Raw genomic sequence first — 16,110 nt, 5'->3', positions numbered from 1 at the left:
CTGAGGTGATCATTGATACACCGACCAAGTTTCGCCAATGCCCTCGTTCCAACGAGATATTGGAATGCATCAGCTTATTTCATTTGCGCAAGGCGCCAATTTGACAATTGTGATTCGCGCAAGATTTTGTTGTTGTATCAGCCAGTAGTTCCAGCAAAGTAAGGAAACCCGAAGGTCACAAGGCTCATGGGTCATCACGGGGAGGGACAGGAAAGCGACTTTTTGCCGCTTCCAATAAAATGAAAAGTCAGTACGCTTTTAATACAGTCGTTATGCAGATAATAGAGGTTGACGTTATTTAAACAGCTATACGGCCGCGCGCAGTACATTTCTGTGGGGTGTAAATGCATGGAAGCTACCTGTCGACAGTGGCTTCTTAGTCAACCAGCTGACGGAAGTCGTGCTTCCTTATATTTTGTTTGTGCTTTGTTCGGTCAAGAATTAAAAAAAAACTGGCTGAGATTTAACGCTTGTAAACCTTTTCATCACGAGCGAAAGGTCTGTTCGACTTGGTTTTACAAAGACTACGCACACAGGATTTCATTAAAGATAGGTCACAGTCTTACAGACACGTTAAAAACGCAGCCGAACGTGTTGTTCGTGAAGTCGCCGTCGAGCATGCCCCCAACTGAAACATGCGGTTCGTCAAACATTCTTTGTGTTGTTGGTGTTGTTGCCTGTCTCCGTCTCCGCCTTGTGTTTCGTGTAGGTGAACGACGGTGGCTGTTGCAGTTGGTTGGATCTTCGTACGCTTCCGCGCTTGGTGAGCCTCTATATAACGTGCTTATCTAGCCTCCCTTTGGTTCGATGTTTCAGCAGGCAAATTTGCCTTTGCTTGAGACTTCGCTGCCCGCCGTCTAGCTATATCTACTTGATGGCTGGATGCAGCCTGTCACTTGCGTTGAAGCGCACGCACAGACGATCCAGCCGGCGCGCCATCTATGGCGAGACTGAGCGACGAAGGCCCGTTTGAAGTTCGACGCAATCGGCGTGCGGGCGAGCGTCGCTCGATGCCGGGCGCGTCGGAGCGCGTTGGCCGCGTGCGGATACGTTGGCTGCGCCAGTGCGTCCAACCATCGGTCGAACTATAGACGCTCTTGTTCTCGCCAACGTGACGTAATGTGTGCATGCGCTCACGGAGCGAAAGCTTTTGCGGGCCGCCAAAAACAAAAGCAGCCTGCTTGTGTGTTCTTATCTATAGGATGTTCAATTGTAATGTACGATGTTCGCAGTTGGTAACTGCGAACTAAGCAGCGGAGCAGATTTTTGCCGTGAACGAGGGAATTGGCCTTCGTGGCAATTCGTGTTGCCGTGCAACGCGTACGACGGTGCTTACGTCGGCGCTTGCGTCCGTAATTAGCGAGCCACGAACTCAGGTGTTTCTGCAAAGTTTTGCTCCCACTGTGCAGCAAAAATTCTAGTGTAGGAAATGCTCATGGTCATTTGACAAGCGGCTTACAACTTTTGGAAGGCAGTCTTTGTCCGTCTGGAATTCGGCAGAACGCGTAAGACAGCGAGTAAATGATACGCGGAACGAACTAATTTGTCAGTGCCGTAGTTACAAGTTAATAAAAAATTTGTGGATCAAGATAATTTCGCTATTCTAAACTGATCAGTATATAGGCAGCTGTTGAGAAAGCGCCACTAAGAAAACCTGTTATTACAATATAGTGAAAGATAAAAAATGAATTGGGTTTCTTAAACTTTTGCGCTATATTTTTAGCATAGATGCTCCCGACAAAAGGTAATAGGTTGACGTACATGAATCCACTGCTTTGCGGCAACAGTACTGAAATTTTTTTTAGAAATTGTGCTGTGTGTAAGCATACAACTTATTACACCCATTTTATTTTTTCAGATCGCAGCCCCAGCATGGACAGCTACACTTCCCCTGAATCTCTGTCTCGTGTGTGTTCGGATATACGGAATGTGGTGCTTTCGGCCTTTCAGCCATTCTTGCTTAATGATACTTTTTCGCATAAGTAATCACACATAACTATTGCGAATTATGCGAGAACACCCGTGTACTTAGATTTAGGCGCACGTTAAAAAAACCCAGGTGGTCAAAATTTTCGCATTCACCCACTACGGCGTGCCTCCTAATCAGATCGTGGTTGTGGCACGTAAAACCCCATAGTAAAACCCCCGGTGAGAAAGGTGATTTCCTTTTGTAGGATTGTCACATGTAAATAAAAAAAAAACTGGAAATTGGTATTCAGAAATCGTCAGAAGCTTTGTTATGTGCTGACACGGGTATAAAATGTACGTTTTATACTGCAGAAACAAGATAAAGAGTTATGAGGCACGCCGTAGTGGGGAACTCCAGAATAATTTTGACCACCTGAGGTTCTTTAACGGGCACCTAAATCTAAGTACACAGGTGTTTTTGCAGTTTGCCCCCCTCGACATGCATCCGTTGTGGTCAGGACTTGATCGCGCGACCACGTGCTCAGCAGCGCAGCACGAAAGCCACTAAGCAACCACGGCTGGTTAGAGACAATATAAATGGCTCTGCAATATGCTTTTCTGTACTGTATCTCTTGATGTGCAAAATTTGCTAATAAAAATGCAGAATAAAGCAGACTTCTCTGCCTATTAATATCCTGCCGAAACTCAATAGCCGCACGCTATGGCGGGCTAGCTTTCGTATGTTAAACGTAATAGGGTAAATTTTTAAGAACCTCGGTGGTCTTGCTGGCCCTTAATTATTGCGTGAAACCACACACATATCAAGAAATTGTCATTTCAAGAAATAAAGGGGCTGAAAACGAAATTTTTTAGAACAAAAATAGACTGCAACAGCAAAGACAACTTGTTCCCGTTTTCTCTTACGTCTGCCGTGAAACCCGCGCGCTTTTCGTGCGCATATCGCACGACATCCGGGATGGCGTCTCTCGCTCGCGCTTCGACAAAAGCGTTGTCATGACAGCCGGCTCTATCGTTTTTACCACTGAAGCACGGCCTTCCAGGCACCCGGGAATAAACTGGTGCTTGTAACGCACTTCCCGTTTACCTGAGCGTTTTACACCAAGGGGCCTAGCGGTGGTGTTGCTGCGTTGTGCGAAAGTGGAGTGAATTTCACGAAAACGGCTCTACTGAAGCGCATTTTTAAAAAAGAAAATCTATTAATGATCGCCCCCGAGAACAAATGATGTTCCTTTCCGTGACTGACGCGCGCACCTGCCCAGTCACTGCAGACATTACAGAGGCATCGTGGTGGGGGATAACAAGCGCGTCATATACCGTGAGAAAACGAGGGCAAATGAAGGTTGTGGAAGCCTTCCACATAACTAGTCCGAAGGACAACTGCATCTTGGACACTTCGTTGGGTCTCACCGATGAAGAGATGAGTTTTCTTATCGGTGCTCTGCGGTAATCAGTGAATTAGGCGATGGTTTTTTCTTGTAAAGGTTCTTTGCGCATGTGCCAGGATCAGACTTGCACAAGTTTTAAACAAAGAAGTTACCATTTAGAATTACCCCATTCAATAACGAAATTCATTACAGCTACCAATTACTGCTTGATTACTGATTGAAGAATGATCAAGAGTAATTGATCCCTTTTACGTTAATTTCCGTCTTTATTTTGATAACATTGCACAGATACCATAAACAGAACGAGCTGTCCTGGCACATTCTGTCCGAACTCTGCAATGCTTCATACAATGCGTGTATTTAAAAAAAATCATCTGTCATCTTTTCTCGTTTCTGTCGTGAAGTCATCAACAGCGGCACTGAAACCTCGCTCCATGTGCGGGCTGGGAAATAGCACGGTGTTGTAACGTACAGACATCTTAAGCACAATATTGTCATTACTCATCATCTTGGTTCTCTGTGAAGTGCACGTTTCATTCTTGGTGGCGCTTGAAGAAAGCCCTCCCGGTCGGGCAAATAAGAGCTGTAAAAATCTTCCATACAGTTGATATGCTGGCATTGCCTTCCTAAGAGGCCTTCGCGATTGAGGCACAGATGCACGAGTTTAAGTCGTCGGCCCACATTTGGTGGAGAAGAGGAAACGAATATTGAGATCCTGAATTTGCTCGCCTGAACATGCGCATCCGTGAGACTTCTACGTGGCAAAATCTCGTGTGTTCTGCCGTAGTTCCCGCCAAATAGAAGTTACCGAAATCGCGTCTGATCGTGACTGATTTCGCAACTGAATACATGTAATCGGTTGCTGAAAATGTAATTAAATAGAAGTAGGCGTTACCCAGCAGTGAATGTAATCGGTAAATTGCGAAATTACGAAAAATGTAGCAAGTTATATGTAAATATCTACATGTAATTTGGCACGTACAAGCCACAAATTATTACGGAGTTTTACATGCCAAAATCGTTTTTCGATTATGAGGCTAGCCGCAGTAGAGGACTTCGGAAATTTTGACCACATGAGATTCTTTAACGTGCTCCGGATTGTAAGTACACGGGTGCTCTCGCATTTCGTCCCCATCGAAATGCGGCCGCCATGGCTGGGATTAGATCCCACGATCTCGTGCTCAGCAGTCCAAAACTACAGCCACTGAGCAACTACGGCTGGTGCATACAAGCCTAGCCAGGATATCCAAATATGCGCTTTGGCAAGTTAGGGATAGTCATTTTTTGTTTGACTATCATAAATTTCAGTTTAGGTTCCAGCCTGTGCTGTCGTCTTCTTGTTTTTGGTGTGTACGCTTACGTGTTCTTTCGTTAACCGGAGCGGAGAGTGACAGCACGTTTGGTACATAGATGCCATTGAGAACATGATGATATGTTGTATGGATCAATCTCCATAGAGCCTAATTGATCCTGTTATTGTAAAGCACTACACTAATATATTGAAGAAATAATGCTGTAACAATGCCAAATGTGCGAAAGCTTGAGCAGCATGCGCACACAACCGATGGCACCTTCGGATGGTCACTGCCCTCCTCCGAATCCGCTTGGACCGATGCCGGATTCACTGTGCGACCAAGTATGAGATATCTTGCCCCGACCAAATAGGGGGCTATTTTTGCAGCAGTGAGAGAGCAGGAGCGCAAGCCGAGAGTAAAGGCACACGTTCACAGTAGCGAAAAAAAAAAACGCGCGTGGCAAGCCGCAGGTGGCCGAAAGTGGGCCGCGAAAACTGGTGAGTTTCGGCATTTTCCGGCCGCGGAGCGAATGGATGGCGAATCGATCACGGAGTCATTTTTTACTCTGGCTTTACAGTACGGCCCCACTCGCGCAGACCATTAAGCAGCGGTCGTTTGATACACGTGGGGAAATACAGCGAGGAACTACATGCTCTGTCACAGTCGTTGAACACGCCACAGTGATTCCAGCTTGGAACGAATCTATCACATGCTTGCCGCAGTGTCCACTCGCCAATTCTGGCGCGTGCTGCCGCGAGTGGCTTTCCGCGTTTTTTTTTCTGCGCAAGTGTGAACCCTACGTTCATGCGGGTGGCGCCGCCGCCGCCGGCAGCGTTTAAATGTGAAACATGGCAGCGATGGCAGCGAACCTAGACGACAACCGTCATCGGTGCAAACGAAGCGAGATCTGCATTCCTCCAGGAAAGGTTTGCATTGGTAAACGAATGAATAAAATTGGCAAAGTATATTCAGTAGAAGTACGAGCACGTAAACAGGAAGGAGGGTGGCCTCACGTGACAAGAAGCCTACCAGATTTCTAAATCTAGATTAAATTGTGGCGATGTACGTACCGAAAGTTGAACAAATATTATGTGGTGTTACGTGTCAAATCCATAATTTGATTACGAGGCACGCCGTATACTCTGGTAATTTAGACCACGTGGGGTTCTTTAACGTGCACCTAAATCTAAATACACTGCTGTTTTCGCATTTCGCGCCCATCGAAATGCGGTCGCCGCGGCCGGGATTCAATCCCGCGACCTCGTTCTTAGCAACCCTACACCATAGCCCTAAGCAACCATGGCACGTTGTAACCGAAACTGTGATCTGATTGTATCCAGGAAGATGCGGGAGACTACAAGTTAATTTTGACCACCTGTGATTGCCAATAGCATGCATTGGAACCTCAGCAGACAAGCATTTTTGCATTACAAGCCTATCAAAATGCGACCGCCATGGTTGCGACTGAATTTGCTTGCTCGGTAGCGTAGGTCATATCAAGGCAAAAAAGAAAGAGTAACTATTCACAGAAACAGAAAAAACGTCCCTGCAAATTCCATAATTTGTTGAAATTTAGTCTCGAAATCTTGAAAAGTAGTTCGTGCTGCACGATGGCTCAAACCTCCGCGGTTGAAGCACCAGCTGAGACGCATTCACTTCGTCAGTCCATAAAGTACTGCTACGTGTACCTACTGCATAAAGGAGACATGACAAATGTCTTATGAATTCACATCATCGGGACCTCCTTCTGTAATCTAGGATGTCTTCGATGTTTCCACTACTAGTAATGAATTAGACTTGGAATAATTGTTGGCTACAGCCATGCAATATCCAAGCACGTCTCGCCCCAAAAATTGGGCAGAACCCATCTCACTAAGACTGCCGAGAGTAACGCGTTCAGCATTGAATCATTATAGCCACGCAACACGTTGCCGCAGTCAAAACTAGTTATAAATGAGGCGCGTACTATAGCGAAACTCATCTCTTTCACACTTGCCTAAGAACGCTCGGTGCCATCTGGCGCCGCCACCACGAAGTCTGCACATAGCCTCAGAGACGCATGGCGCTATGGCGGCACTGCCGATACTTCCGCACATGGCCTCCGAGACCAAAAGTTGAGTGCACCGGTGCCTGCGAATGCCGAGAATTATTTCCCTGGGTGGCCTGCACGCCTATTGGACCATACCCAGTGACGCGAATTTGACAGAGGTTCACTTAAGACCGGCGCATACCCCCCGTGCTTTGACGGCGCAGCTTGCTAATGCGTTGTCGTAAAAGGCGTTTATTGAAAAGCCGCACATACCCAGTGCTTTTGAGACGCAGCCTGCCAAAGCGCCAGGTTCTCGTCTTCGTGAAACCCTTACGACGTGCCCTCGATTCCACTCAGCATTAAATAAATTTACACCATCTTATTCGTCATTGTAGAGCGGCACGTTCCCAGTGGCATATACTTAGTTACCCAAGTTGGCGTCAAAGACGTTCATTGAAGAGCGGCACGCATACTGGCACGTACCCAGTGCTCCATGGCGGCTTCAAATGGTTTCATTCAATATCGGTGCCTAACCCAGCCCCGGATCTGCAGTGACCCATGTCAGTTTGAAAGGGGTTAGTTGAAGAGCGGCGTATATGTGACCCTAGTTTGTCTGATTACGGGTTTCGAACCCGGTGCGCTGAGCACCGTTGCCTGATGCACAACTGATACCAGTGACCCTGGTATAATGGACGCGGTTTGATACAAACCTCACACTTGCATACATACTTACATACTTACTTACTTGCATATAATGCATTTATTTTCCAGATATGCGCTATCAACTGAGCCAGAACGCCGTCACAACATGGCTTTTTGCCACACCACAGATTTTCAGTTTTCGCTTTCTTCTTTTCCTTTTTTGCTAAGACATTGAGGCGGCGACGGGGAGGTCAGTAGTCTTTTTTTTCCTAACGCTAACAATATTCTCTGCTATTTCATTATAATAACTATTACATGTGCTAACTTCTCTATAATGCTTTTTTGTTACGACCTCGACGCGGCGAGGGCGGCGTATTATGATTTTTTTCATTTTTCTAATATTTTTTTTTAAATGCTATCGATCATCTACGCTTACAGCACGAGAGCGGAAGTGCCGACGTCGCGGAAATGCCGAGTTTCGAGAGCGAGAAGCGCAAGCCAAGCGCCTTTGGAAACAAGCCAACCCCCATTTTCAAGAGCCGGCAACTCAAGCCAAGCGTCAGCAGAGGCAAGCTAACCCTCAACTTTGAGAGTAGGAGGCCGGGCTGAGACGTCAACGCAGAAACATTCCTCCCACGGAGGTTCCCTATGGACGATACAAGAGAGCATTTCTCGACCACGAGTGCGGCTACAGCTGCAAGGTGCGTGATATACTGTGGGTTAATCACAACCTCACGCAACCGAAGGGCCTGCGCAACCAGGAACCGAAGCTCGAGCCTAGCGGAACGACGACAGCGAGCGAAAAGACTAATAAAATTTGCTCTAAACACGAGTTCAAACTTGAGAACACGACCACCACCTTCGCTGTTTTGTCAGATTTCACTGCGTGAATCTGGTTTTACATTTTTTACAGCGAAGCTGTGTACTTTTACCGTCCAAGAAAATTTTCGATTAATTGTTGGCATCATAAGGAAAGAAACTCCCCATGCGTGGCCCGATCACGAAGATAGTGCAATGCCGGGCCGACCCACGGTGGAAGTGACGCCGGTGTTAAGCACTCCCCATTCGTGGGCCGATCCCGATGGTAGTGAAATGCCGGGCCGACCCGCAGCGGAGGTGAAGCAAGCGTTATGCACTCCCCATACGTGTGCCGATCACGAAGATAGTGCAATGCCGCGCCGATCCGCGGCAGATGTGCAGTTCGCCATTAAGGGGTCTACATAGACAGCTTCGCTGGTCATCCTTCTTCACAGAGCGGAAGGGCACTGAATTTCTTTTTATAATAATTACACGTGATAGCTTGACCAATTACGCATTTATTTTGCAGATATAAGGCGTCACAGGAAGGACAGGTTTCGTCGGAGTACTCGCGAAGGAATACCTACGCATTAAAGGATGACCGCACTAAATGTCGTCCTTGGCCTCCTGGAAAGCTATGTAGTTTAGGCTGGTCCACGTGACGTCACGATGCGTTGTTTATCATCGCATATTTCACTCGCCGTATAATCTGGGAGCAGCGGAAGTAGGGAGAGCGCCAGCGCTTACATCATTCGCCGCTCATCACTTGACTACTCGACGCCACGGCCGGAAGGCGGTGCCCACTGCAATAAATACTGGCAGCAATCGGCAGCTTCCCGCACACACGGCACAACAGCGATGGCGACGGGTGGTCCAAGCGGGCAGGCAGAACCACGACGCACAGTTGGCGGAAGGGGAAGGTCGCGGCGGAGACCTGAGCAAGATGAGGACCAGGCAGAACCGCGACGCACAGTTGGCGGAAGGGGAAGGTCGCGGCGGAGACCTGAGCAAGATGAGGACCAGGCAGAACCGCGACGCACAGTTGGCGGAAGGGGAAGGTCGCGGCGGAGACCTGAGCAAGATGAGGACCAAGCAGAACCGCGACGCACAGTTGGCCGAAGGGGAAGGTCGCGGCGGAGACCTGAGCAAGATGAGGACCAGGCAGAACCGCGACGCACAGTTGGCGGAAGGGGAAGGTCGCGGCGGAGACCTCAGCAAGATGAGGACCAGGCAGAACCGCGACGCACAGTTGGCGGAAGGGGAAGGTCGCGGCGGAGACCTGAGCAAGATGAGAACCAGGCAGAACCGCGACGCACAGTTGGCGGAAGGGGAAGGTCGCGGCGGAGACCTGAGCAAGATGAGGACCAGGCAGAACCGCGACGCACAGTTGGCGGAAGGGGAAGGTCGCGGCGGAGACCTGAGCAAGATGAGGACCAGGCAGAACCGCGACGCACAGTTGGCGGAAGGGGAAGGTCGCGGCGGAGACCTGAGCAAGGTGAGGACTGGTTACCCTATCGCCATTTGCTAATAGTCAAGCCTTCTAATTGGCACACTGTGCGAAAACGCGGCTGCTTCTCCGGGACGTCGGACTATTTCAGTCCTGCACGTCGCCTTGGTATGATTTTCCCTGTGTTGGACGTGGTGCATTTCTCTTTCACGATGCAGCATCAGCACGGTAAATGTAATGTCATGATGGCTGCGTACTTGGTTTACAATATACGCGCAGAACATCGTGAATTCAACGCAACTGATTTAAGGTCCCGTGCTTTTCAGCGTTAAATTTCATTCCGCGATTCATTTCGCACGCGACGCGCATAACGGCCGGTACCAGCGGCAGCGGCAGTGCGATGGTGTCCTCGTGATTTTCGCAAGTCATTTGATGGCGAAGTAATTCAATGGAACGTTAGATCGTGCTTCCCTACTGCTCGGGTCTTCTTAAAATTTGGTTCAATGACGGGATGCCTAACCCCCTATCCGAAATTACGACAGTGGATGTCAATGTTCCTTGGCTAATTGATGCATGCGCGTGTACACCCGTTGCCTGCCCTTTCCTGAGGTTATTAACATGATCTGCTTTGAGCCTCCCCCCCCCCCACACACACACACGAATTTCTGTTATATGTAATGCGCATATCTACCGATGCCTATTACACCGTCCTTTCTGCCCGTCACCTCTATTTATTTGTCAGGGTGACTGTCCCGCCACGAACGAACCGCGCAGGATAAGCGAGAGCCGGCTTTGCGCTTCGATTCACTCCGCGAGCATTTCAATTAGGCAGCTCACAATAACGCTTTCAGCCCAGTTTTGTTTTGTAAGGACGTCGACCCCGCTAAAGAAATTTCGTGAATCCGTACGCCATTCACGGCTCGGTATCCGTTGCGTGCATGACAAGCATCGACCAGCCGCTGTTGCTTAGTTGCTATGGTATTAGGCTGCTCTGGCCACGGCGCCAGACTTCAGATGGGGGGCGCGACGCGAAAACAGCCGTGCACTTAGATTTCGGTGGACGTTAAAGAAGCCCATCTTGTCCAAATTTTCGGAGTCCCCCACTACGGTATGCTATATAATCAAATTGTGGTTTTGGCAGGTAAAACCCCATACTTTAAATTAGTTATTGACGGGCATCGCAAAGTTTGTCTTCCTTTTTTTTAAAGGGCTGAAGGCATTGCTGTTATCGGCAATTAAAATAAGTTTTCAAGACACACGCACCGACCGACTCCTGCAGTTGGGTGTTCATAATACCCTGGAAGAGATTGCAGAAGCACAAGAAAGGGCACAGATTCTCAGGCTCTCCGGCACCAGGGCGGGCAGACCACTCCTAACTGAGATGGGCGTCCCCCCGGCCACTGTCGAAAACGCCTACCAGGGCCTTCCAAAAGAGCAGAAAGATAACATCATCATATCGCCCGCCCCGCGCAATATGCATCCCCAGCGCAACGTACCAAGAAGGAAGGCCAGAGCGGTGGCGCTCCTACGCCGCGCAACAGAACTCCCTGGCGGCTGCTGCTTCGTTGACGCGGCCCAGTATGGCAACAGCAACAATTTCGCGGTAGTGTCAATCAACCACAGGGGTTCGACCGTTAACGCCGCTTCGGTACGAAGCACGTCGTCGCATGCGGCCGAGCAAGTGGCCATTGCCTTGGCCCTCCTGGACGACGGACATGCCAATATCTTTAGCGACTCCAGGGCAGCCATCCGCGCCTTCAGCGTTGGCGCCGTGTGTAAGGAAGCCTTTCGCATCCTCGACGGCAAAAGCATCGCCACCCACACTCTCACGTGGTTCCCCGCTCACATGGGATCCATCATGGGAGGCCCCACAAACCTCAACGAGCTGGCCCACTCCAAGGCGCGAGGTCTCGCTTTCCGCGACCATGGAGAACTCCAACGCCGGCCCGCAGTGGTGGAGAACAGAGATCAACCGACCACATACAACGAAATTGCGCAGCACTTTTATCTCGGCAGGAGAGACTTTCCCCTTCCACACAAGAAGTTAAACAGAGCGCAGGCATTGACCCTCAGATTATTGCAAACAGGCTCATATCCCAACCCGGCTTTATTTCACAAAATTTATCCCGACACCTATGCCACTAGTTCTTGCAGGCACTGCAATGACATCGCTAGCCTAGACCATATGCTCTGGCGTTGCCCCTCGTTACGAGGCACAGAACGAATCAATGAAGACAAGTGGCTCTCCGCTATCAAGAGCCCCGATGCCGGGGCGCAACTATGGGCTGTCCAGAGGGCCCACGATGCGGCGGTCGGGCAAGGCCTGACTGTCCCAACGTGGGAGCGGCCCGCAGCGCGCTGAGTCGCGTACCTCAGGACCTTATTAAAGTTCTGCATCCATCCATCCATCAAGATGCGCAACCCTCGAGTGAAATTTCTTTGGTGGTTCTGTTAACTACGCAATGTTCAATTGCACTATGTTCCTAATAGTGCGGTTCTGTTTGCACCGGTGATATACGTTCAACGTGTCGCGCCTCATACCCAAATTGATGCGTGAATACTCTGCGCTCCAAAAGTGGCACTTTATCATTGTTCGCGGCTTAACTTCATACATTCTGAACTTCAGGTTCGTACGGATGTACCGCCAAAAGCCATACTAATCCCGCAGCTCCACTTTTACCAAGCGTCATGCCTACTATCGTCAGTAACCATGTATTACGAAACAAGGCAGCGATGATTGTGTGACTGTGCGCACAAAGTTGACCTTTCAGTTCAAGTGCACAGGCGAAGCGAAAATAATACGGGATCTGCGAGTGCGCGCGAAAGTATTCTTGTGTCCTCTTTCGAAAGCAACGCCCGACATCGTGACACGGCATTGCGCATGCGCGGCATTTTCCATGCTCGTGTACCTGCCAGTACGGCCATTTTGGCATCCTGCTGTCGGAATCGCGACCATTTCAGAAGATCACGGTGTGATAGCTTTGCCTGTTTCGGCCAGCGCAGCGGGTAATATTCTTTCACGTCACAGTCCCCCCCCCCCCCCCCCCCGAAAGAGCAATTCCTGGCGACGTGCCCTGTTGTATTACTTGCAAAAAAAAAAAAAACACCCGCCGAATTCCTCGTGACTATAGTGAAACACTATTCCAAAGCTCGAATATGAGTTTACCTAGTCTCTTAAGCGGCGCTGTCATGCATACCGTCGTTATACAGTCCATATGACGAGGATTGTAGAGAACTGCAAAAAATATTGACGACCTAACTCGAAAATTCGAAACCAACAGTCACTGTAATTTACGTTTTCCTTTTAAATGCAACAAACCTTGTCAAATTTGGTGCAGCGGTTGCCGAGAAAAGCGAATTCTCGTTTTACATGTAGTTGGGTAGGAGCACCCGAGCTAAAGCTTCCTCTTAACTTGTGTATTGCTCGCCACACCAGTCATGATGGCCGCTATAACCCTTCACTTCCTAGCACAGTGGGCTTCCCTATACCGAAAGACAACGCCAATGTCAAGGCGGGTCCATCACCCGGCGCGGTAGCCCCCTAGCTATGTTGTTGCGCTGCTAAGGCCCTGGTCGCAGGTTCGATCCTGCCTGCGGCTGCAACATTTAACTAAGGGCGAAACATTCATAGCGTGAGCCTTCCTGCGCAGCAAATGGAAAGCCAAGATGTCGCAGCTGCCCGACTAGTGCCACAGTTGCTGTACCGTAACTACCGCGATGCGGTAGGACACATGTATAGGCGGGGGCAGTAGCTTCGACAGAACGGCTGTGATAGCAGCGAGAGAGCGCCTCATGGGCTACAGATCAGAAATAATATCCATATATTCATGTTACCTGCAAGCATATTACGCACATTAGTTAGGCGCTGTTTACAATTCCGATCAGCCATCAGTTGAGCTCAAACATAACGCTGAAGACTTCTGCAAAGGCGGCCACACGCAAGTAGAGGTACGCTAGCTGTTCATTTCGGGAACTTCCCATTTCGTGACACGAACGGCCAGTAGCACGAACGCTTTCTTCGTGCGTTGATGTTTCGGTTAGCATAATTATTTGAACAAAAATATTCGACCCTCCAATGCATGCTTAGCACGCGGATCGCTGCGAAACATTTGTTCTGCGCTGTTGTTCATTCATATCTCGTCTGATGCAGGCCATGGTATCTGAACTCCTGCAGTCCTACTGCGCCGAAAGGGGCCTACCGAAGAGGGTAATAGTGTACAGGGATGGCGTCAGCGACGGCCAGTTTGACATCGTGCGCCAGCGGGAGCTCGCGGCCGTCCAAGCGGCTACCGCAGGCATGCAAGCGCCCGGCATGAGCGAACCTGCCGTGACATTCATCGTTGTCCAGAAGCGGCACCACACGCGCTTTATGCGGGACACTGAAGGCAAAGAACGTTCAGCCAACATTCCTCCAGGCACGATCGTGGACAGGGTGGTGGCTCACCCGATAGACCTCAACTTTTTCCTCTCCAGCCACGGCGGTAAACTGGGAACGAGCAGGCCCACCCACTACCGCATCGTTCACGACGACGCCAATTCGAGCTCGATCGAGCTGCAGCAGCTCACCTACGATCTGTGCCACCTGGTGGCGCGCTGCAGCCGCAGTGTGAGCACTCCGGCACCAGTCTCCTATGCCCACTTGGCTGCCTTCCGCGCTAAGCATCACATCGCAGGACGCTTTCGCACTTCACACGTGCGCCCACATCGTGCGCCGTCGCTGCAACAGTATATAGATGCAGTGAAAGTACATGAGAATGTAGCGAACACCATGTATTTCTTGTGACCACCTTGTGAACCAGTCACTGTCAACGGGTGTTTATAAAACACTCCTACCCGACGCAGGTTTTTTTGCCGCACTTAGTAATTTTAGTAACAACACGAATTTTACATCAATAAAGCAATTAGGCTTATTTTATAATTAGGCTTTTATTTAATACAGATAATTAGGCTTATTTTTGATGTCCCCTACAATTCTTATACACATACTCTGTTCATTAAAGCAGATATAATGCCTGTCTGGAAATTGTTTAGCTATAGACTAATTGTTGCCTTTAAGTGCGAATTAAAAGAAAATCGAAATTTCTTTCGCAACCTAGTCAAGCTAGAAATAAAGCCTACATCCTATACTATACGTCAGTCTGACTACTGGAAGGTGGTCACTCCCCGTGCTAACTATTCTATGGGTACACTATCGTATATTTTGCCTAAACTTCTTAATGATCTGAATAAATGTGGAATTGATTTAGGTCGCACTACAGTTCGCGAACTGCGCCACGTGATATGCGATGTTTTTGAACAATTGTAATATTGATTCCTTGTGATACATTAAATCGAATCAATTTTGCGTTTCGGTATGTTTGTATTCCTGTATGTTTCATGTATGCTCCTGTACTGCCTTGTAGAGGGGACCGTGGGCTCTAGTCAAGCTGTTCAGCAGCTTTTACCCACGGCCCCTCCATCGTTTTGATGGAAATAAAGCTTATTATTATTATTATTATTATTTTCCTACGATCTATTTTCTCGGCGAAGCGTTTTTGGATTTACCATAATATTTAAAACAAAAGTCCTCCATATCTAGCGTATATCTCCTCTTCGAGCTGGACTACTCGCATAGCCAGATATCACATGCACCATCAAAACGCAAATTTACAAATGCGCACTGTCTTACTGTTAAAATTGTCATTACTTGCAGCTATTCAGTTGGCAAGACTCATTCACAAGGAATTTTGACCGCGGTAAACTGACACCGGGCGCTCGTTTGCAAACATGCGGTTATGTTACTGTTCAACTTTAATGCATATTGTCACACACTTGAATAGCTCATCTCTCAACTGGTGTCCTCCTTGTAATGCGCTCCAAGCAGACGTGGCTTGCGAAATCTTTGGCACAACGGTGAATTACATCATGGGCGTGGTAGCAGTTGGTTCAAATGTAGAATTAGTGAAGCTATCATAATTAGACAATCATACGCTTCAATTTTCTCGTGCGCACACTTAGCGCAATTTCAGCTTGGTATAATTGGGCTCAGTGCCATATGTCATAGTAAGAATCCTGTTAAGTTAAAGAACAAAAGCAAAAGAATAATCACGCAGAATTCAACTCGCACATTGCAATCTATGCGAAGGGTACCTATCGCGGCGTGGTAAAAAAAATGGCCATATAAATTTTGGGTCTTAGGCGTAAACGAAAGTCCACGCGCGCATGTCCTCTTGTTTACCCTTCGACTTACTTTGACCTGTGTTGTTCAGGCTTGCATTTCTTAAATTCTCATATTAAACGTATCGGCCACTTGATGCCCCGTTCCTCACTGTGGGCATGCACTATGGTATGGAAGTCGCAATCAACATGTGGCGATCATCTCAGAGATGCGGTTCTATTCTCCGCACGCATGGCGGCTACACTCTGATATTGACTGTGGAGAGGTTGCATGTTTTCAAATTCTGGCCTGGGAGCAGTTCTGCATTTTTCAGTTTTTTATAAAGATTAGCAAACCAGACGTGACGCTGTAGACCTATATTAATTGTACTATTTTCTGGCCCTTGACTGCTAGGTTGCGATGTTAGCGCTTTAAAAACAGTGATAGCT

The 16,110-nt window shown here is 48.5% G+C and overlaps 1 protein-coding gene across 1 annotated transcript; it reads left to right on the top strand.

Annotated features, from left to right (window-relative positions):
* Positions 1–8,874: 8,874 nt before the first annotated feature.
* On the top strand, positions 8,875–15,016 carry LOC126527840 (protein argonaute-2-like). Its single transcript, XM_050175689.3, has 2 exons — positions 8,875–9,573; positions 13,676–15,016. Exons 1-2 carry the CDS (start codon positions 9,022–9,024, stop codon positions 14,306–14,308), a joined length of 1,185 nt encoding a protein of 394 aa, XP_050031646.1. The 5' UTR covers positions 8,875–9,021; the 3' UTR covers positions 14,309–15,016.
* The last annotated feature ends 1,094 nt before the right edge of the window (positions 15,017–16,110 follow it).

Source organism: Dermacentor andersoni, chromosome 9, assembly GCF_023375885.2.
Source record: "Dermacentor andersoni chromosome 9, qqDerAnde1_hic_scaffold, whole genome shotgun sequence".
Classification (NCBI taxonomy): Eukaryota; Metazoa; Arthropoda; class Arachnida; order Ixodida; family Ixodidae; genus Dermacentor; species Dermacentor andersoni.
This window is presented reverse-complemented; position numbering and strand designations above follow the sequence as displayed.

Excerpts from the sequence above, each read along its gene's own strand:
- LOC126527840 (XM_050175689.3), top strand. The coding sequence starts at position 9,022 with ATGAGGACCAGGCAGAACCGCGACGCACAGTTGGCGGAAGGGGAAGGT. Across the intron at positions 9,574-13,675 it reads GCGGCGGAGACCTGAGCAAG|GCCATGGTATCTGAACTCCT; the intron begins GTGAGGACTGGT and ends CGTCTGATGCAG.